Source organism: Ptychodera flava, chromosome 14 (genome assembly GCF_041260155.1).
Source record: "Ptychodera flava strain L36383 chromosome 14, AS_Pfla_20210202, whole genome shotgun sequence".
Lineage (NCBI taxonomy): Eukaryota > Metazoa > Hemichordata > Enteropneusta > Ptychoderidae > Ptychodera > Ptychodera flava.
Window position 1 is genome coordinate 35069067 of NC_091941.1, and position 22854 is coordinate 35091920.

Consider the following 22854-nt stretch of genomic DNA (forward strand, 5'->3'; position numbering starts at 1 on the left):
AGTAACTGTTTGTGGAATAAAGGTCAATGACTCCTTGAGTTGCACACAGCTTGTTTCCAATGCATAAGTTATACAAGTATTTGGTGTATGCATGTGTACATATATTTAATAAATTTATTATATATATATATATATATATATATATATATATATATATATATATATATATATATATATATATATATATATATATATAAGTATACAGATTATTATGGGAAATTACTGTGCTCAATGCCAAAAGCAGAGCGTTATAAATAATAAGACAAATTATTTCAAGTACAAAGTAATAATATCTTTTACTTACGTTTCATGAAGATTGCAGGATGCATGAAACTTAAACAGATATTATTACTTGAATTGTTGTATTATATATATATATATATATATATATATATATATATATATATATATATTATATATATATATATATATATATATATATACACACAGACAGGCACACACAAATATTAAGAAACATAAAAGACAGTTTACTTTCAAAGGCTCTGAAGTACAATGCTGTTGCCATGACTATTGTCAACAGTGCCTATGTGAGTGTTTGTGTCTAAACCGATTTAGCAAATGTATATATGATTGTATGATTGTGTATATTTGAACAAATAAGGGACTGGTCAGTTTCTTCGGCCTGGGGGGGGGGGGCGGTGGATTCATGGGGGGGGGGGTCACCCTGTTTTCGACTTTGGTGATGGGGGGGGTGTCACCATGTTTTTGAAATGCCCAATAGGGGGGGTCATTGTGTTTTTGAATTTTGACACAGGCTCATCATTGCCTAAAATGCATCGCGTCAGCCACAAATTTCATTATTCAGTTGCATTTTCGGCGCGCCCTTTGGGCGTGTAAGTTTAATAATCAGACATATTTTTCAGCACGCCCTTCTGATGCATGACTTTAAGATATAAGACAGATGTATCAGAGATATCAGGATGTTTCATATTTTTCGGCGCGCCCTTCCGGCGCCATACTTTAATAAATCAGAGATATATGTCAGAGATATCTTGATGTTTGCTAAGTGAAAGTGTGTCATTATGAAATCTGCAGTTCATATGAAAAGCATGACAAATTCCTGATACTTTTCTGTTTTCTCTGTGAGAATTCAGTATGGTAAGCAACATGCACAAATATTTCACAATTAATACAGTAGTGACTTATTTTAGAGATAGAAAAATGACAAGATATCTTTCGTTCTCATTGATGCAGCTATTTTTTCTTTGTGTCTCAGGTTTTCTGTAGAAAGATGCTTTTTTATGACTAAAATAACAGTTTAGCTGTGCTTTTATAGTTTCAATGTTAAAAGAAAAGGTCCTCTCAGACACTGCACACATCAGATTTGGCTAAAATACCTCTCTATGGCTCCTCAGGAGATTTAATTGGATGGCTGGCAAGTCTTAACACCCATCAAAGTTTTTGATTTACTGCTTTTTCCTCTTTGATATTAATAATTGACATCAATTTCTGTACAACAATTCAGGATATCTGGTTAAGCATAGAAAGTGTGAAACACATTTACAGCTCATTCAAATGTACTGTATTCAAACTTTAAGATTGACACTTTGAAATTCCTATCTTACAACTGACATGTCAACAATTTCATTAAAACACAGAATGACTGTTTAAAATATATGTAAAATAATATATATATATATATATATGTAATTTATTTATGTATATGCATATCTAATTTATGTACACCTTTTATAACCGTTTTATAACCCTCTTTTCGAAATTTGGAATAGGGGGTCACCCTGTTTTCAAAATTTGGAATAGGGGGTCAGCCACTTTTTGACGTCGGCAAAAAATAATCCACCGCCCCCCACCCCTCCAGGCCAAAGAAACTGACCAGTCCCTAAGCAGCATGTAAACTTCGTCACATCTGCTAGTTGTCCAATCCCTTGTTAGGGACCGTTCAGTTTTTACGGCCGGGGGGCCGGCAAAATCCAGGGGGGGGGGGGTCATCGTAATTTTGGAATCCGCAAAGGGGGGGGGGGGGTCATCGCTTTTTCACTGGTAGGAAAGGGGGGTCACCACATTTTCAAAACATAATACCATAAATAAAGTTCACTTTATGCCATGGCCATGATCGACCCTCTTTACCGGCGGGCCGCCTTTGGCGGCCCACTACAATAAATATACATTATGTATTACCCATGACCCTCTTAACGGGCAGACGCCTTTGGCGGCCCACTACAGGTTTACTTCATGCAATGGCCATGATTGACCCTCTTTACCATCGGGCCGCCTGCGGCGGCCCACTACAATAAATCGACTTTATGTAATACCCCACGGCAATCTTACCATAAAATTCCCATTGAAGCCGCGGCTTGTATTAGAAACATTTTTGAGGGACCCCTGGGATCACGCACTGAATAATGGCAATGGCCGCGCGCCTTCAGCGGCCCTGTCCAGTAAAGTCTACTTTATGAAATAGCCATGATCGACCCTCTTTACCGGCGTGCCACCTTTTGTGGCCCACTAGAATAAAGTTGACTTTACGTAATGGCCCATGACCCTCTTAACCGGAGGGCTGCCTTTGGCGAACCACTCCAATAAAGTTTACTTTATACAATGTCCATGGACATGAGTTGTCTATGGAAATGAAGTTAAAAATTGCCTTACAGTCGTCCTAATTAACAGACGTTTCAATGGATGTGGCTGAGAAGTTTGTGCACTGGCATCTCTGCTACACGAATAAAGTGCGCCGCGTACCGGAGGTCAAATCAAAACCATGCGGGTAAATTTGACATATGGGTTTTGGTTATTTTTCAGGGGGGGGTCATCAATTTTTTTTCGTCTGACAAAGGGGGGGGTCATCTTTTTTTCACAAAAAATGCAGGGGGGTCAATATTTTTTTGAACACCGGCGACAAGATTTTGCCGGCCCCCCCCCCCCCAGGCCGTAAAAAACTGAACGCTTCCTTACTTCTTATCGGTAAAAGAGTGTAATCTCCTAGCTTTCCCTTACAATTCAATCTTAAAGATCAAAGTTAGCAATGGTCTCACGTGCCGAAAAGTTTGTTTTTGATATCGAAGACAAGCAGGTTGAAAGCAGGTGTGCAAAGTAGGCGGAAAGGTCTAATCGGTGAACAATAATTCTGGGCTCTGCGATTATTTTTTTTTCACGAAGTAGGATTTCGAGACGGCCTGCCCTTATTTTGAGATCGATGGCATCACTGATCTGAGTGGCGCAAGATGCAGCCCAAGATTCATATACACAGATAGTCACCTTCGGACCGGGATGATGAAAAAAATGATGACCGGAAACTACCAACAATGAAGGAAGCAATGTCCAGATCTACACGCTTTGTCATCCAAATTATCATATAATCATGGAGCTACCAGCAGTAACTCCATGATATAATACTTCTCGAGCGTGGTGTACGGAACTTCATTTGCCGAAACTGTATACGCCCATCATTACTTGAAAAAATTAAGCTTACTATTGCCTTTGGCACGTCGAGGTGGAAGCCATCGCGTCAACAAGTGACCTGCCAATATACATCAAAACTTTGACAGCATCATCCCCACGGCGGTTAGTTTCCGTGCTTGGAGCGAATTTGACGTATATGTTTATTGACAGCAACCATATATAGCAAAACGATATCCGACAGTCAGCCGGTGTCATCGTTTGGAAACTTTAAGATTGCGTCGTCTCGGCATAATCCATTATCGTACAGTGGCCGGTGGGCTCTGCGTAAGATGGGCAGTTTGCAAAGTCCACTTCCATGTATGGAACAGAGGCTAAGAACCCCTGTAAAATTAAATTGCGACCTTTTTCTTATGTATCATTCACAATCACTTACGCAATAGTCTTTCCTTTATCTCTGTTGATTACATCACCACCGTCGACACATTAGATGTAGTCATGAAAGATGGTGGCGTTCACTACCTTCCACCGAGTTTTGTGTACCCTCTTTACGTCAAGGAAGTCTTAACAACTCCCACTTCGAAATTCAGACGTGTGAAGGAGTGTTCTCAAAATACATCGCACAAGACTATATATAAACTTTGCCGACTTGGGGATTGTGTATAAGCTGAAAACCCTTGGCTACGACCACGAATCAACGATTGTGTCAAGGACCCGTTTCATTTACATTGGCTGTCGCAAACATTCTACGTTGACAACATGGCGTTACACTTCAGGACTTCAATACTTATTATTTCAGTTTTCATTTCTCTGTGCGGCCTTCTGTGTGCCCAGGTTCTTCCCACACAACCTTCTCATTGCAATTTAGACTTCGATGAATATAAAGCCAAGCGTATCAACGCCATACGGGGACAAATTCTCAGTAAGCTCGGGCTGGACAAGCCGCCAGAAGATGAAGGCCCGGAGACTGTGCCAGACGAAGTCCTGGCCCTGTACAATCATACATTGTCCTTACTCAAACAGCAGACGAGGGACCAAAAGGACGAGTGCAAGAAAAAGGACAACGAGGACGACTACTATGCAAACGAAGTTACAAGATGCGAATCAGAGGAAAACTGGCCTCTTGAAGGTAAATCCAAATCTGCCTGTGCATATCTCCACGAATTTTTGATGTAAAAAAATATCATGTGCGAGTATCAAACTTCAGTACATGAAATTCCACCAGAAATGTTGAGCGGTTCAAAACAGCACATCTGTTTCCAGTATAAAGTTATTCGTTCAGCTGAGAGCTTTATCGTAATGTTATCCTTGGACCCTTCAAAGGTCTTCCAGATGTTTCAAATTTGTCCCCAGGATAAAGTTTTCGCTCCTCTCGCGTTTCTGCCGCAAGAAGCACCCTGAACTGTTCAGGAAAATCCGATATAGCCATCTCAAATTCCATGTCACCGTGATTGTGATGTACCGTGAGAATGTCATAGAATACACACAGAGGGTTGAAGAAATGTCAGAAAAAGTATCATTAATAAGTATCATATAAACCGGTCTAAAGTTTATGTATAGTATTTAACTATAGCGTGATTATTTAGGTCCGACATCAACTTCCACAGATTCTACAACGCCTAGCACCGCCTAGTTCCATAACCTTTCTTTTTTATGAACTTTTTTACGCTTTCTTGCAAGTTGATGTATTGCATACTATTGCATTGCAATGCAAGCTAACAAACCGGGGTGCATAGACATATTTTAGGAATTTAAAGTAAATTGAGCGCGAATTTGTATCAGTGAGATTATCTGTTATGCGTTTCCCTAACTTATAAGTTATTGTTTCCCTGTGATGCGTTACCTTTTGCTATGACGATGATAAACACTTGTTGTTTCCTATCAAACACAATGGGATGGGTTTCCATTCATCTTCTCTTATCTACACGCATGTGTCTCTACTACCTCCATGCTACACGTAAAACAAACCTCTGCAAGATCCATTCGAGATACAGGTTTTAATTTAATATCCAGTCAAGTCTCCATTACGCGAAGATCAATTCCATCTTCAATCGGAAGATATTGTGAATATTTCTGCCGTATCCTAATCAACTTTTTAACCACAATGGGGCGTCACTAGATCCGTCCGTTAGGTTTCCGTCGGCTGTATTTTTCCGCTTTCTCACGCACCATGTACTTTTATGTGGTTAAAGTTGCCGCAAATGGACTATCGATGACAGGTTCACCATGACTCCGGAAAGGCCGCGTCCAGTTACACTGAAAGTGCGCCCCCTAGAGGTGTGACCAACAAAATTTAGGAAAGTTTATCCCAGTGAGTAAAACTGTACTGTCGACAGCCGCTTATGGCCTGCTGTTCGAACTTTTCGCTTTTTTCAACTCATTAACACAATTTTTGTTACTTTCAGCTGATCCGTACTCTACACCTAAACAAATGGCCGGCTACAGCGTGTTTCTAAAGTTTGACCTAGAGCCATTGGACAACATTGACACAAGTTCAGTTATAGGAGCTGAAATCCGCATGTATCAACTGCCCAACCTCGACCCCACCACCTTATCACAGAGGGTTGAGCTTCATCAGATGCTGCCCCCAAACCGCGGGTCTTATGTGCCAGAGAGACGCTTCCTTCATAGTAGAGTTCTGAATCCAATGCATGGAGGGTGGCTGTCATTTGATGTAACAGCTCAAGTCAAAGAATGGATGATAAACCCAGGTATGATGTCATGGGTAATTCAACCTATTGGCCAAATTTTACATTACTTTTGTTTGACTTGAAAGTGGATATGAGTCCCAAGGTTTGTTGACTGATACAATGAACATAGATTTTTCTGTAAACGTAAAAAAGACTAAAGAAACAAAAAACCTGGGAAAAATTGATAAAATAATATCCTCCTGTAAGCCTCCTATCATTTCACTAATAGGTGTTTCTCACTGCTTTGTTTAAAAGTTGAACTTTTTTCTCTTCAGCTTCAAATTTAGGAGTTGAGCTGACTGTCCACTGCCCTGGATTTAAATTTGATGTGGATACAAGTGATCTTGTACATGCTGATGTGGATCCTCTTCAGCTCATCATTGCAGGTAATTGAATCCTCTGTTTTACTCTATTTTCCCTTTTTTTCCCAAGTACATAATATTAAGTATAATATTTGTGGTTCAAAAATAGAGATATTACTACCAGGTATGGTTTGTATCAATCATTTTGATTTGCTGTGTCCTATGCAGGTGACCCATAGGGTGCTATTGGACTTCATGCTGAATGTTTGACTTTTGTAAAAAGTTATCGTTATGCTGATTAACCCGTGCAGTACAATAGTTTGGCTCAAACCCATTGTTATCAATGGTGATTGTGGACATTGACAACAGTACATGAAAGATGTGTTGTCTCGGTGCAACACTTCATCTGTGACTTCTGGCATGAGCTTGGCATTGTTTATCAAACTTCAAAATGTCAAAATTGTTGGACTTTTATGGTGCCTTATACAACACTTCAATTTCTCTCACACAGGGATTGATATGGGTGGTGAAGCACCCACAACACTTCCCCCAAGAGAGGAAGATGAAGAATATCGCCCTGGCAGAGGTGATGTTCCACCGGAGGAAAGTCTTGTTGGCAAGAAGGCCCACATGCTGGTTTCATCGAAAGCAGAGAGAACGTCAGCCATTGAGAACGACAACCGGCGCAAAAGGCGGAGTTTGGATGCCAGTTACTGCTTTGCACAACCTTCGCAGACAAACTGCTGTCTCAGACAACTCTACATCGATTTCAAAAAGGACCTTGGCTGGGATTGGATCCATGCCCCTAAAGGATATCATGCTAACTACTGCGGGGGATCATGTCCCTACCTGTGGACTGGTGAGGACAGCCAGCACACCAATATTATCAGTTTGTACAAAACTCTAAACCCCAATGCCTCACCAGCTCCTTGCTGCGTACCCAAGGACCTGGAATCATTGACCATTTTATATTACGAGTCTAGAAAACCAAAGATTTCCCAGCTGACCAACATGGTTCTGGCTTCCTGCAAGTGCAGCTAAAGTAATCTCTATCAACAGTACTGTCATCACACCAATGGCCAAGAACAAATGTTGTGGGTGATGTAAATGATAACACTTGTAAAATAGTTTGTCTACATTGGTGATTTGCTTTCTCTGATGCGTTTTCTGCAAAATGTATTCAGTATATTTATAGTGAATTTCAGAGTCAAGAATGATATCAAGTTTAGGTCATAGGTATTCCAGGAAAGTGCATGTCAAGGAAGACCCTTTTCAACATTTAAAGCTTGTTCCATTATCTAAGGCTGCCTGACAGAATGTTACCTAATCTAAATTTATTATATTGTTGTATTATAATAGCGCTTCCCCACCCAATTTTCATCGCATTTCAGTCAGACTTTTCACCAATGAAACACGGAGGGGAATTTAGTTTTCCACCAGGGTTGTACAATTTGAATAGTACCAATGATAGTCGTAGGCTGACTTACTAACAATGTATAACACTGTTAGGTTTCTTTCTGACAGCTGTCCATCTTTGTGAAGGCAACCATGGACGGCACTGCCACAGGTCATATATTGGATCCCCACAACCCACTAGCATGTACCAAATTTTCAAGAATATAGGACCCAAAGTTACAATGACATGCTCTTTACAATAAAGGAGTGTAACATTAAATTTTGTAGCCATGGCCTCAACAGAAAGTTGAAGAAGCTTTGTCTATAAATAAGTAGGTCGCAAATGCATGGATGTGACAACAGTAGTACTTTAAGGCATCAAGCTTCCTCTAATGTATGCGAATCTGAATCTTGACATGCAATGTACAATCAGTATCAATTCTACGTCAAAAAGTTGTTGAAGACTTTCCGACTGTAACTTTGTTGTAAACAATTATCATGCTAAGTGCATGTTAAATCTCACTTCCAAGTTTACCACGTGTATCTGTGGCAATGTTTGGGAGCATTTTTCTATTTAATTTAATGATGAATTTTTGTAACTTTTGCTGTACGACATTGATTCATGCTAGGAGCATGTTAAATCTCAGTTCAAAGTGTACTGTAGTAATTATTTGGTATATTTCTTTGTTGGTTTTCACGACAATTTTTGTATATGGCAGATTTTTTCCCTTTTTTTCTAAGCATTCAAGTGCCGTAATAAGCAGAGGGAATTTTAAATAAAAATGTTCAAAAATTATTTATTGTTTGTGTTTCAGTGTCATAATTAAAATAAATGCTAAATGCCTTTTTAATACTGCTTGGGTTCTTCAAATCATTTACCAAGGGATGGAAACACTCAATCAGTATTTGGTGGTCCACAACTCTGCTGTTCACTTTGTTAGTCCTGCAGTCTAGTTTGCTAGTACTGCTTTTTCGTTTGCTGATTTTGCAGTCTTGTTATACTCAATCCTCCACTCCAGTTAGCTAGTCTTGCAGCTTAGTTTGCTAGTCCTGCACACATTGCATGCTTCACAAGTGCTTTGATATACAACAGTTCCCCATTGGATCAGTCACATTGGAAAAAGTCACACGTCCTAGCAAAACATGAGATGGTCGTAGACTCTGACCACATGATTTCCTTGCTCCTAATGTATCTATGTCCTCCAACATCAACAAAAAGAACACTGGATGTACAACTTGGGGGTGTTGTGTATTTTCATATAAAAGTGCTGCTGCCAAGTGGGTTACCAATGAATTTACCTATGAAAGACACAATACTATAAGCCTTGAAATTTGAAATGGATAGGAATAAAATTTCAAACACTGTGGTAACTTATCAGACTACTGTACACATACTGGCACATGCACATCATCTACAATCGAAAAAAAGTGAAAATATGCAGGTTAGATTTTGTAAGAACAAGTTTATTGATTAAAAATGATATTTCACTTTCACCTCATCCCCCCACCCCCACCCCCCTGAGATCACATTTTCATTGACCCTTTGATTTTACAATTTATACAAAAAAAAAATTACATGTCAAGAAGGGTCAGATGAAACCTCATTGTATCTGTAAACCTTATCAAGTACCATTGGAGTAAAAATAACAGCATCAACTTGCAAACTGTTACTCAGACTAAAACATTTCAAAGTAAAAAATACAAGTACATTAACTATAACATGTTAGCATGTTGATGTAGCGCTTATGTTTGTAATTGTGTGAGTGCATGTGTATGAAGTGCATAATTGTGTGTGGGTGTGTGTGTGTGTGCGTCTGTTAAGTGCACACATTATGTGAATAATGTAGCATTATAAATGCCTGCGCACAATATCTTTGGCAAGACCTGTTCCATCAAGATGTTCTTTGAATATCATGGAAAAGTTGGATTTACCCTTTGTAGTAGCAAAATTTGTACATTCCCTTGATCTCTGTTTCTTTCTCCATACTCCTGAAATAGCCCTGGCCTTATCTATGTACTAATCCATTCCTACGTTACCAACTGACTATTTCGATTTTGGTGTAATTATCAAATTCTTTCCTAAATTTGCCTAACGATATGCATTGCCACTGAAAGACATATTAGTCTGTTCTGCATCAGACTAGGTTTACAATTTACAATGGTGTTTCTGGGAAAAAAGTAGAAACCAGTTAGAGAGATTTTTACAATTCATGTAGGTGGAAAGATAGGTAGGGGGTGTTTGACGACAAATATCATTGCGCATCCATTAAAAGTTGTAGTACTAGTAGCAGACCTATACAAGTGATTTGGATGTGCAACATAACCTTGTGAGTGCAAACTCTACCAGACACATAGGGATCCATCAGTTTTATCATTTATTGGAGTCAGAAAGCAGTTGAGAGCTGTGACAGGACAACAAGCTGGTGTGTGTGACAAGGCGTGTTGACAAGGTCTGTAATATAATCAATGTGGGAATCTACCATGCTAACCCTCTTCTTTGTTTACATTATCATGAAAACTTCAATTTTATAGCTTTACTGAAAACATGTACATAAAGGTACTTTTAGAAACTGTTTATCATGTAAAAACTCTATGTAACACATCAGAATAGCAACAATGGCCCAATAAGGATTTCAAAGATAACTTTAAACTTGGGTGGGTCATTTGTGTGTGACTATACAAACAATACACAAAAACACATCTGCTGCAAAAAATGTTTAAGTAATCGTTGCTATAAACTATTCCATGCATTTGAACAGAGTGATGACATATAAACTCTATTTACACATGCCTGCATTCACAATGTAAGAACTAATTCTTATATACAAAACTATTTTCCATGGCACAGGCAGTCTTTTTTACAAAATATGACACCAAGAAAAAATACAACAGTTGTCTGTAAGTTCTTTGAGAATTTTCACAAAATCATTTTTGTTCTAAGTACGTCAATGTCTTGTAAAACCGTTCCAATACTAATTACACGTAAGTCTGACCTAAAAAACTTTCAATATTTAACATTCTAAGCAAGTGAATTCAAGACTACCCCCCTGCAAAATTGTAAGTTACGAGATGTGTCCAGAAATTGTTACACTGTTTCAAGTTGGGGTAAACTACTAACAGCATTCCCTGATATCTCAGTGTCTGTTTTCAAAGCAATACACCATTACGGTATTGTCTTTCACTGAATTCCACAATCCAGGCACTGAAATATGATTCAGCCGTACACCTATGGAATTCATTACACTTCATACCCTAAAAACACCCCAATACTTTGGAGACATTTTTTCAACAATTGTTCTTTGTATGATGATATATAGCTTCTTGGGGAATAAAAAATGTTGGTCCAAAAGTTTGACGGAAATTTACATCCAAGTCTATTCTTGTCAGCTTGGAATTGCTGAAAGCATAGGAAATGTCAAGAATGTTTTCAAAGGATGCAGTAAAGCTCATTGTAGTATGTCTGACATTTCTGTGAATGCATACTGTTTCTGAGCTCAAGTGGCGTAGCTCTTCTAGAGGCTAAGGACCCACTCCAGACATGGATACCAGACAAAAAAGCTTTTCTATTGTGAATGTGAGTGTCTACGCTTCAGGTTACCGTACCGTTCGTGGGGATTACACGATACAGTTAGAAGGCACTTTATATATGTATGCAAATTGACCAAACCATTGTCTAATGGATGTGATTTCAACTATGACAACAGACGAAGCCTGTCACCACAAATGACTGCACTTCTTGAAAGCAAAAGCCAATTCTCTGAAATATTGGTGAAAACAGATTAAAATAGCTAGCCTTGAATTGAAAACTGTCACTGTCAGTGTGCAGTAGGAATGTCATGAAAAAGATTTGCTCCCAATGCATTAACATTGATGAAAATCAAATCCTAAAGTGAAGAATATAGCATCTTGGTCTGTATTCATCTTATTCTGTATTCAGTCTCTGAAAACATGTCTCTCCTGCCATCTTCCTGGTATCTTCTTTCGTGAGCACAATTTAAATATCTCAGAGTCCACCTTGACCTTGAAGTTGTGACCCTGTTCTAGTATTTTGATGTGGACGTTGAATAGCCACCTGGAGATAACAAAGTGGGGTCAGTCAGTATTCCTTACAATATAGCCAAAAAGGGACAAGTAATGAGCCGTGAAGATAATTTTTAAATCTGCTCTGTTACACTTACTGAAAGCAGCTGAAAGTTTGAGAGGGCTGCATCAGTAAAAATAAGATATGATCATACACTGACTTTCTTTGAATTCTTATATCATGGCTATTAAAATCAAATATCTTGGATAAATTTATAACATCTGATATTATTGCACTGGAGGAAGTTAAGAAAGCTATCTCCTGACAAAGTTATCCACAGAAAATTCACGAATTATCAAATGAAGGGAAATCAGGGCATTCATATTGATTTTGCTTGTTCACAGGCACTGCTTAGATCAGATCAAGCTGGATTTTGTAATGCATCTGGTTTATCAACATTGCACAGTAAAGGATGTCTGGCCAAGGACGAGAGACTGCTTATAATGGCATGTGTAACGTTAACGTTACTTGCAAGACAAATCTTTCCGTAAACGTGACTGCAAGCCTGTACACATTCATCACCACCAAATAATAATCTGTTAACAGGCATACTATAATTTTTTCTTCAATATGTCTTACCCACCAATGCTACATGTATGTGTGATATTTCAGAAATCTTGAGTGCAGAGATTTCTTGGTGATACAAAGGTGAAAAAGCTAGAAACAATGCACTGTAACTATAGCGATAGTGTAGTCTATGACATAGGAAACTGTGCACATAGAATGACCAGATAATGGTAGCATCAAGTGACCAAACAACACACACTCAGATGACTATTAATCAAATGGACTTATGGCCATGTCAAGGTAATGTGAGCCTCAAAAGTGAAAGACTTAAACTTTTGATGAAACTTTCCTCAATGAAACATTCAACCACTCTCTTGCCAATTCAAGAAAATAAAATCAGGGCTCACAGTGCAAAGTTTGAGACTTGAGAAACAAATACCTAATATAATCCGATATTTGAAATTCAAAATGGTCGCCATCCATATGTTGATAGAAAGTGGTAGCCCAGTAAAGTATTGAAAAATTGATGTCTGAACATCTGTCCCAAATGTACATTCTACCTTGAGACAATGCTCCGATACAGAATGAATTTCAACTCAACTAGGGTACTTGGCTGTTACTATTTACAACAAGGCTGTCAACAAAAATGTTGCGACTCAAGAATTTATATGAAGTGCTTAGCCATGTCTGCTTACACCTACAGACAAAGGATTGTCTTAGCAGTTACGGTATGAATTTTCACATGAAGGAAATATTTCACTTCTAACAGAAAAAGCGAGAAAAAGTGAAAATTTTTGTATTTTGCAGCAATTTATCAGCAGTCATACCTAAATCATGTACAGAAACATTATAGCAGAGTAACTGTGTTCAGGATTTTACATTTAAAATTTACATAAATGTACCTATTACTACTTCTAGTCAGACAACACAGCAATTCCCACACAAGAGAGCAAACAAAGTTTACATGTTATAGCCTTGAAGTTTTACTTGCAGCACGCCTTATACATTTTATGTTATGAATACAGTGGAACCACAACTATCCAAACATCAATTTCTGTGTGACTTTTGGATAATTGAGTAAAAGTTTGTCTCAAGTGATTAAAAGTAACTTTGATTTTCTCTACATGTTACAACATCAGTAATTTGAATGACAAGACACCAAAATTGTGTCAATATCTGTCTGATTCACCTCCACAGGTAATAAGGATCACAAAAGTTTGTGGATACAGTGCCTGGTGGGGCTGTAGACACTGTTTCCATTTTGTAAAATTCAAATTTTGAAGTTTTTGTCCACTTTTGGAAATTCCATAATCTGCATAGGGTAGTGATTTGCATAACACTAATGTAAGTGTGATTGTGTACAAAATGTTAGCAATGTCACTTCATGTGGACACAAATGTGTGGATAGTGCAATATACCGGTACTAAAACAGGCATCAAACTACTACGTTGAGCTTGTTATGTGATGCTTAGATGTGCATTTTCTCTCATATGACATCATGATATTGAAGGCTTACACAGCACATGGAGACACAAGCACACAGACAGCCATGGCCACACACTGCATACAGACACACGCAGACACATACATTTGGCGCATACCAAGCAGACATTCTGTAATACTACCTGTCATAATAGTGTCTGCGGCCCCAAGTTTTGTAATCATATTTGGTTGAGGACTTGAGGCTTTTAAATGGCTTTCACTTTATATGGTACATATCATATGATGATGTCAAATGCAATTCTAGGATCATGAAGTGATCAGGGAGACAGGGTTCAATGATTGACGCCAGAGGAATAGGAAATTGGGCGATCTCAGGTTTGTCATAATGTTTTCTACATTACTAGGGATGATGTTGGTTTGCTTCTGTCTATTCCGTAGAGTAATGCTTGACTTGCTGGCTTTGTTGATGCTAGCTTGGATTAACAATCCATGCTTGCAAAAAAGCATGGAGATGTAAAGTGATATGGGGGGTTAGAGTGGAGAGATTGTATGGAAACACTACATCAGGCAACTCAAGAATAAATAATTCGTGAAATGTGTGCTAATGAGAAATAAGATTTTAACAGAACTGCACAAAGTGACGTTTACTCGTACAGAAGTGACCGTTACTACTGAAAGGTGCTAACTAATAGAAAGTTCACAGACACACAACAGGACAAAATATTTTCACAGCATTCTAGTTATTTCAAACATTACAGAGAAAAACTGTTGTCTGTAAGTGGGTATACCTCCTTTCCATTGGTTAGCCAATCTTGTTAGATAATGACCTGCCAAACAAGATAAGTTTGACCAAGTATGGTTTTAATTTGATGCAAAACAAAACAAAGTGAAAATAAAAAGTTGGTTCCCTGGGAAAAGGGCAGATCGATGTTGCTACATATCCACAGGGTTAACAGGCTGTTTATATCAAGCTGTTTGTTCATTCCTTTTATCCTTTGACAGTCTAGTGTAGAATTCATCAACACACTTGTCTTCAACCTGAGCCCCAAACTGGATTAGAAATATCCATGTGCAGTTACTTACATTTATCTATTTTGTCTTCCTTCCTTAAAACATTGAATTCTGACTGGAACATTCATTGTTCTCACAACAGTACTCTTGCTTCAACCACTCTACTTTCAATCTAGATGGAATACTGCCCTCTTGTTACATACACCTCATGCTCACTTGGTTTTCACTCTAAGCAAAATCTCATCTGCTAAGGGAACTCAAAGTTCTGATTTTTCTGCCTGAAGTCGGCAATTTATATTCTATATCTTCTAAATTTCCATTAGTTGGTTATTATTCACTGATTTTTTTTGTACTGATCACTAATTACCAACAACTTTGTAGCTGAATTTTAAAACTGAAGTTGATTTTGTCAATAGGGTTGATTGAAGGTTTTAAACATTGCATATTTCTACAACTGATTAAAGTCAAACACTCAAACTCTTATGTGGCAAAGTGGGTGAGCAATAAGGTAAGAAACCTGGCAAACTATTAAGCTTAACTTTAGTACTGTGCATTGAAATCTTTGAGTTTAAATTAGCTAATAATACTGTGACAAGATTCACAGAACAGTGCTGTGCAGTTACTACATTTTTTCACAATACTTTTCACGATCAATTGATGCACCCATGTTCTCCTCATAATTGTGTATCACCTCTTATTAACACCTTCATAACTAATATCAGATATTAATACTGAATTATATACAATGTTTCTTCCCCTTCCATTTTTTTACATTTTTCTGTCAACAAAGTGCATCCATTCACATCATGCTGACCCTATCTATCTTTATACAATTGATGAATTTACAATCACCACCTTTTCTTAGCACAATGCTATTCCATAACATTTTACTTCTCTTTTCATTGTAAAAATGCACATTATTCACTCACACTTGACGATATTTCCATACAACAGTTCCTTTGCCTTACAGTGTGTTTGACATGGCAATATTTACCTGTACTTGAGTATCCAACATTTTGCACTGGCTTGGTTGTTCCGGTGGATGTGTTGTACCTGACACTGCTGTAGAAATCCCTGTCATTTGCATAGCCATTGTCTAAGTGTGTGGTCCTGGAACAGATCACACCGTGCCATGTAAGGGACATGAGACTAAATTGGTATTTTGAAAAACAATGGAATGATTTCTGCAGAAGATTGAGTACAGTGTGTTTTGTGTAAAAATGACATTGATACAAACCAATATACAAATACCAAGGGTCACATCTGAAATCTACCACAGTAATTAAATAATTGTGGGCAGAGATGGTGTTACATTCCTACCTGGCCATCCTCTGTACACTAATAGGTTTCCTAGTGGATGTAGGTATCGGTGGTTTTGGTACCAGGACGTTCTGCTGTTGAGATGCAAACTGCTGTGACATATTGGTGTGCGCTTGAGCAATCTACATGAGAAAGACCGTTTATGTCAATACCAATAGTCATTACATTGGTGTTTTCACACAGGGTTATGTCTAATGTTATTTACCTAATAGAATGGTGCCATCTTCTCTGACTGCATTGATGTACATAAGTAAAACTGAAATCTATCACTAAGCAAATCATTTTTCTTTTCATGATGAGGTCAGACCTTTACCCTGGGAACCCAGAGAGTTGAAGTATAGATGTATCCAGATGTCTTAAAAGTGTTCATGGATGGTAGGATGGATGGGTTTTCTCCCAAATATACAAATTTTATGTATCAAGTTTACAATATCTGTTTGCTATAAATCATGATACTTTTATTCATGAAAACATTAGAATGTCGACAAGTATTGATGGACCATGACAAATTATATCTTTAGGACTTTTGCATGGCATATGGACCATTACTTGTTTGCCACATGTAATGCAATTGGTCTCTTGATGTGACACATCACAAGTGAAGTACTGCAGCCATAAATGCTTTGAAAATTGGAATTTGAGAAGTCAAGGTCTGTCCACATCATAATCCAAACACGATAGAATAAAAAAATAACAATTCAAAACAATCAATGATTTGTTTCAGAGCTTACCACAAGCTGACAGACAGAGTGAAATGGAAACCATATCCTCAGATGCTGCCTGATTTACTACCTATACAGTATTCCTGTGTGCGATCTTCTACACACTGATACTGTACCTAGTTTATTCCACTACATAAATTTGTGCAGCTTTTTTCGAGAATAAGAAACATTGATATACAAAAAGTATTTGATATGATGAAAACTTTCTACCCAGTGTGAAGGGAAAAAACACTTATTGTGATATCAGATAGTAATAGTATCCAATGGCTGCAAAGAGTGGATATTAATACAGACAAAATTTTCAACTCTGTGTCAACTGTGTAGTAAGCTCTAAGATAGTTCAAATAAATTACAGCATTCAATTCTGAGTAATCCAAGCACATGTAATAACATATAAAATATTCAAATACACAAATCAAACAGTAATGGAGTATGGTACACAGTGGCCATCTTTTGACACTATTAAAGGTCTGTTAACTATTTTTTCTTTGCGTTTTTTGTACAATGCAATTTATGACACAGAAATATGGACTCACTGTCACTTTAAACAGTACAACACAGTTTCTTTACTGGACTTATACTAGAATCGAAATAATGATAATTTCCTTCAGTGGAGCCAATGTAGATTTGGTCATATTTTTACTTCATATCTTTCAGCATGTTTAAAAGCATGGTTCAGGTGTCAGGTTGTCTTGCCAGGAAATTTACTTAAGTTACTAGATTACAATTTCAATGGAAAACAAAAGGCTATGACACCTTCATAATCCTCTTACAGACTAGAACAAACTTGATCCCTGGGATTGATTCTCCTACCTTTAAGAGAATTTGATACTCCGATCAGAAAATTAATTATCGTGACTTGTAAGATTGTTTCTTTGTCACAAACTGAAGAACTACGATTTTGCCATGGGACAAGCTAGAATGAAAGTAAACAGGCTCTGATTCTTAGACATTTCAGAATCTTATACTGAATAAATTTCATATATAACATGCAAAAGAAACAGCTTGTTTGTTCAGATACTGTACCAGTATTATGAACGACAAAATCATGTATTTTGGATATGCAAGATGACACCACTATAGCACTCCTTTCAGAAGGAGTGAAACACTTATGAAACGGGTGTATCAAAGCAATGTCATGAGATGGCAACCGTGTCTTTGTGAAACTTTAGATTATTTTGCTTTTCATATCAACAATACTTCACATAGTTTGGCAATGAGTTCAACTCTCCAAAGGTTGAATATGAGGTCAATATGAGGTCAAGATTGCCAGTCACCATTCATGGGTATTGTGGTGCTGTGGTGACACTGTGTGTTGTGGCGGAAAGAATGGGTTCACATTTGTGTGCATGAGACATATAGATAGCTCTTGTGCTTGGACACATCAGGCAATCATACTACAAAGTGACACTACGACAACAAATCCTTTGCAATCAGTGAACTTGGCATTGGTTAGTAGGTATTAATCAACTTCAACTTATACCATTCTCTTTGTTTCCTCCCTTGGTGAGCTCACAAGTCACTAGTCTGCATTGACTGCAATGGCTTGCAACGCCTATGAGGGTGTCTGGTAAAAACATTCTTGGGTTGCAGGGGTGGACATGCGTGTGGTGCTGGCCGAGCAATAGTGTTCATGGCACACCCAGTGATAAAAAGGTACACCGAATGCTTTGACAGAAATTTTCATGACTTCAGCCATGGCAGCTGCATTATAATGACTGTGCACTGGCGTATTGTGGAAGCTGTTTCTAATATTACACTACTTTTATCTAATGATGCAGCTATTTATTCATTTAATGCATGAACAGTTACTGCAAATTACCATATCCAAGGTTTCCTGTGTTATAGTGTGTGAAATGCAGGATATATTATGAAGCATTGGAGTCACTTTAGTTGTGACCATATCAAGACTAAAACAGCATACAGGAAAACCGGGAAAGTAAAGAGTTTGACAAAGGAGGTACACTATATGGACACAATGTTTAGAGAGTGGGAAATTCAAAGTTATCAGTTAAACTGTAGATAGATTAGTGCTGGTATGAGAAATGTTACTGTTCATCCTTATTCAACCTTTAGTCATGACAAATACTTTACGAAGCAATTACTGTTTAGTGTTTTATAATTGTTTTAGTGTTTAACTTTAAGCTTCCACACACCAGCTTCCACCCACCTTAGCCTGGTGTTTAGCTCTAGTATGATCATTAAGTACCTCCTGAGGTTTTTCTGCTGTGGCCGGTCTAGACTGTACAAGTAGCTGTGAGGTGGAAGGCCTAGACTGTTGCTGTGCTTGCAGCTGTTGTTGTAGGGCATACTGTAACTGATAACTACCGGGTGAAGGCTGGTAGTTATTCTGTGGAGCCACTCCTATCACTGTGTTATAGGCTTTGGCTAGGTCACTGGGGGCCAGCTCGGCACCCTCTTTGGTGTAACTGTGGTTTGATCCGCTATGGGTGGTGGTGGCGCTAGACGGGGCACTCCGCTCGCTTACACTAGGCCTTCTCACCTCATTTTGTGCTGGCTGTTGCTGCTTCATCCGCTCTTGGCTCATCTTGGCCAAGTCGTGCAGTTGGGACTGGGTCTGGGAGATCTGCTCTTGAGACATCACCTGTCTGGAGATGTAGTTCTGCGCCGTCGTCGGATACGTTCCCTGGACATTGGTAGTACTGTGGCTCTGCATTCCCTCCCAGCTGTGAGTCCGCGGCCTCTGGCTCATGCTGGAGGTGCTTCGGGACGCCGAGAGGCTTCCGGGGCAGGTGGTGGAGTCGGCAAGGCTGCTGGTGCTGCCTGAGTACTGGCCTAGGTACTGTTGGGTCACCAGGTTCTGGTTCTGCAGACTTGACGCTGAATACTGCCGGGCGGCCTGGCGTCGAGCCAACCTGTGCAGGGCCTCCTGAATAGCCTGTTCGCTACTCTCAGAGAAATGCCTTGCAGCTGTTCAAGGAAAGGGAACATACAACACCAAGCATGATGGGTGTGATACATGCAAATCACCAACAAAATAAATACGAGAGCATGGTAAATCCTGAGATGTATTGCAATGCGTGAATGACAAATGATAGCGTATGGAATGGGTAACCCTTTCCAGTAATGACAACAAAAACACAAGAGAATACGGCAAGTGCATCCAAAGCTCATCAATTTGTCGAAATCAGTGAGGATAACAATAGCAACACAACAAATAACACAAAACACACCATAAATTTCTTTATTTCATCACTCCTTTGAACAGTCTTTATCATTCTATTGATCCTGTCATCCAACTATTAGAGTTATAAATGATGGTAAAGTTAAAATTATCTTTATGAAATCCACAAGTTCATTAACATCCTTGTATCTTTTCATCTACCACAGCAACTCAAACACATTAAATACAGTGAAGAAATTAAAATACATGAAACATTAAGCGCTTTGCCTCAAACAATTATAATGCAAACTCTTCATTTTCAATGACGACATTAAGTTTTTACAATACAAGCAGGCTTTTAATGGATAAACACATATGGTCATACAGTTTTACAAATTGACGCTCATGACAAAAGAGCTGTTGTTTAGTATTTGGTGCATTTAGAATTTTAGTCATAATTTTGTAAGCTGTAAGGTAGTCGTGCCTTTTTAGGTATCGCCAATAGGTCATGATGGAGTGATGTGAACTGTGGGAAAATGTCTAAATTTTATTTTGCTCTACAAAATTCATGGTCGGCCTCCGGGTGGAAAGTGCCCTTGTGTGGATGAATGACTGGAATTTGATGACAAATAAATGCAATATTACAAATAAAGTGCTATCAAGAAATGTTGTGTTTCATATTGTAATCCACAAACTACAAATAATCTCTATGAATGACTGGTTTCAGTATTATAATCTCCTGCGCCTCCAAGCTACATGGTACGGCCAGCGACAAAGACGAAAGGACAATACCATTTCATGACTCTGGCATTCAAGGGAAGACCAGCATTACTAGTGCAAGGTTGCATGGTCACTGAGACATGTCAATGACACATGTATATGGGAGCACTTGGATGCACTTGCTGATAAACTCGTAATTCAATGACAAGGTTTTTCTTTGGATGAAAGTATGGATGAGTGGGTAGGGTTGTAACATGATTAGTTAGGTTATTACATGAAGAGTTAGTAAGCTAAGCATTTGACGTGAGGGTCAAGAACAACAAAGTCAAAAAGAACCGCAGTCAAAAGAGAGCAACATCCCTCTCTCAAAAAGTAACTACAAAGTTTACAGGCTAACATCACATCAGCTCTGTCGTAATAAAAACACAACTACAAAACAAACAAACTGGGATTAGTGTTAGGGAAAGGAAACTGGCAATTGGTAGAAAAATACAGAGAAAAATCCTTAAACACTGCCAGCAGCTACATTACATATCAAAGCAGGGAGATAAACTGCTGATAGGAAATCAAAATTTCAAAGGGTTAAAAAGGGAAAAGAGAGATTGAATATACTAAGAAATGTAGTCAGTCCCATTAACACCACTTTCCGTTGCTGTTTTTAGTAAAAAAAGTGCTTAGTATTTGCGAGTATGTCTTTGTACCTATTTCTCCACCAGAGTTATCTCTGTACACTGTAACAGCAGAGCTGGGTCGACTGAAGCCCTTATGACTGAAACCTGTGATAAAGGTGGTCACACAAGGTTAAAGAATAAAAAAAACCAGAACATGACAGGTTGAGAAAGTTGCAAAATCATTACGAGAGAAAAGTGTAATTTGCTATTAACTTGGACAGCTTTATTTCAGTTGATGGTGCTGTTTTACTTTGTCAGCCATGCATCTTGCTATTATTTTATCACCTATGTTGATGCCTTTTATGTGTGAGTGGGCGTTGTACTGCTTTGTGAATAAAATATTCAACATTTTTCAAATTGAACCACTGATCACATAGGCATGCACACCCATTGTAAACAATATGATTGCACCTATATCTTGTGGCGAAAGGGTTAAATCAGGTGACAAGTCAAGGGGTCAATAGTTCAAAGGTCTGTTACCAAGCATTTCTATGACTGAAATGCAGACGCCTCCCACGGAGGTTAGCATCTCCTAAGCTGAAATTCCTTTAAAGGTGGGAGGGAATTCATCAGAGTTTCAAGCTATCATGTTTTTGTCGTTTCCTATTTCAATAATATGACCCACCTAATGTTTAGACAGAAATTCCATTGTTATTTCCTCTTATTTTCATTTACTCATGTTTTTTTTCAAAATACTGGAATATCTACTGGGGAAAATAAAAGGCACCAACTAAAGAGCTGCTGCAAGCTAGATTACAAACACAACCAGCTGTCACTTTGTTATAGGATAGCGCCGTACACCCTAGATACCCATGAAGTGAAAGCTATTTGAGAATGTTCAAACTTTTAAACAGTCACAGCGAACAAACATGAAATGAATTGTTCCATTCTAGTACAATGTGTCCATTACTCCTGTGCTTAAACATACATGTATTTTCAATACCATACTGGATTGATCATTTACAAATATACATCTCTCTCTCTCTCCCATCTCTCTCCCATCTCTCTCTCTCTCTCTCTCTCATTAAATTCACCAACTGTATTTTACAGCTTATGCAATTAATAATGAAGTCATTCTATGGCAAATTATCATACTCATGGTTTTGATTATTACATGATTTAAGACATGAAAGTTTCCCAATTAACAATACCTCTTCATACAGGACTGTATATCACTGTTGTTTTGACCTGTATGACTGCGTACACTAAAGGAATGTCGTTCTTGGCATATCTATACTTCACAACTCAAGTTTTACAATAAAATAACAGTGGGGCCACCCTGCCATTCAGATATTCGGTAACAATTCATTAGCTAATAGGGTAATATTTCAGTCGACAAGTTATCATCAGATTGGTTTTCAGAGTAAAGGCCATTAATAATGAACTTGACTTAATCATGCACATTCTACCATTGTATTTTGTTTCCATTAGTGTAAATTTGTTAAAAGATTGAGACATGTGAAAATGATAAAAAAAACTTTTTCGAGGAG

At 38.2% G+C, this 22854-nt stretch overlaps 2 protein-coding genes across 34 annotated transcripts in view; one reads left to right on the forward strand and one right to left on the reverse strand.

Annotated features, from left to right (window-relative positions):
* Positions 1–3495: 3495 nt before the first annotated feature.
* LOC139150286 (transforming growth factor beta-2 proprotein-like) lies at positions 3496–8561 on the forward strand. The gene is made up of 4 exons (XM_070722576.1): positions 3496–4507; positions 5784–6089; positions 6344–6454; positions 6882–8561. Exons 1-4 carry the CDS (start codon positions 4138–4140, stop codon positions 7409–7411), a joined length of 1317 nt encoding a protein of 438 aa, XP_070578677.1. The 5' UTR covers positions 3496–4137; the 3' UTR covers positions 7412–8561.
* Positions 8562–9208: 647 nt separating this feature from the next.
* LOC139150282 (tubulin polyglutamylase TTLL5-like) overlaps positions 9209–22854 on the reverse strand; it is a 58984-nt gene continuing 45338 nt past the window's right edge. For 20 of the 33 annotated variants that reach the window (XM_070722564.1, XM_070722562.1, XM_070722560.1 and 17 more), the window contains 6 exons: positions 21395–21469; positions 19020–19780; positions 16128–16249; positions 15802–15917; positions 14585–14623; positions 11618–11837 (listed from right to left, as the gene is read on the reverse strand). In XM_070722564.1, coding sequence (XP_070578665.1) covers positions 11806–11837; positions 14585–14623; positions 15802–15917; positions 16128–16249; positions 19020–19780; positions 21395–21469 — 1145 coding nt within the window. In that variant the 3' untranslated portion in view covers positions 11618–11805. Of the gene's footprint in view, positions 11838–14584; positions 14624–15801; positions 15918–16127; positions 16250–19019; positions 19781–21394; positions 21470–22854 lie in introns of all 33 variants that reach the window. The other 13 variants (XM_070722575.1, XM_070722572.1, XM_070722570.1 and 10 more) reach the window with 7 other exon arrangements.

What these genes read in the sequence shown, in the direction of transcription:
- LOC139150286 (XM_070722576.1), top strand. Translation starts at nt 4,138, where the DNA reads ATGGCGTTACACTTCAGGACTTCAATACTTATTATTTCAGTTTTCATT. An exon ending in GGAAAACTGGCCTCTTGAAG is followed by an intron (nt 4,508 to 5,783) that starts GTAAATCCAAAT and finishes TGTTACTTTCAG; the next exon opens with CTGATCCGTACTCTACACCT. An exon ending in TCTTCAGCTCATCATTGCAG is followed by an intron (nt 6,455 to 6,881) that starts GTAATTGAATCC and finishes TCTCTCACACAG; the next exon opens with GGATTGATATGGGTGGTGAA.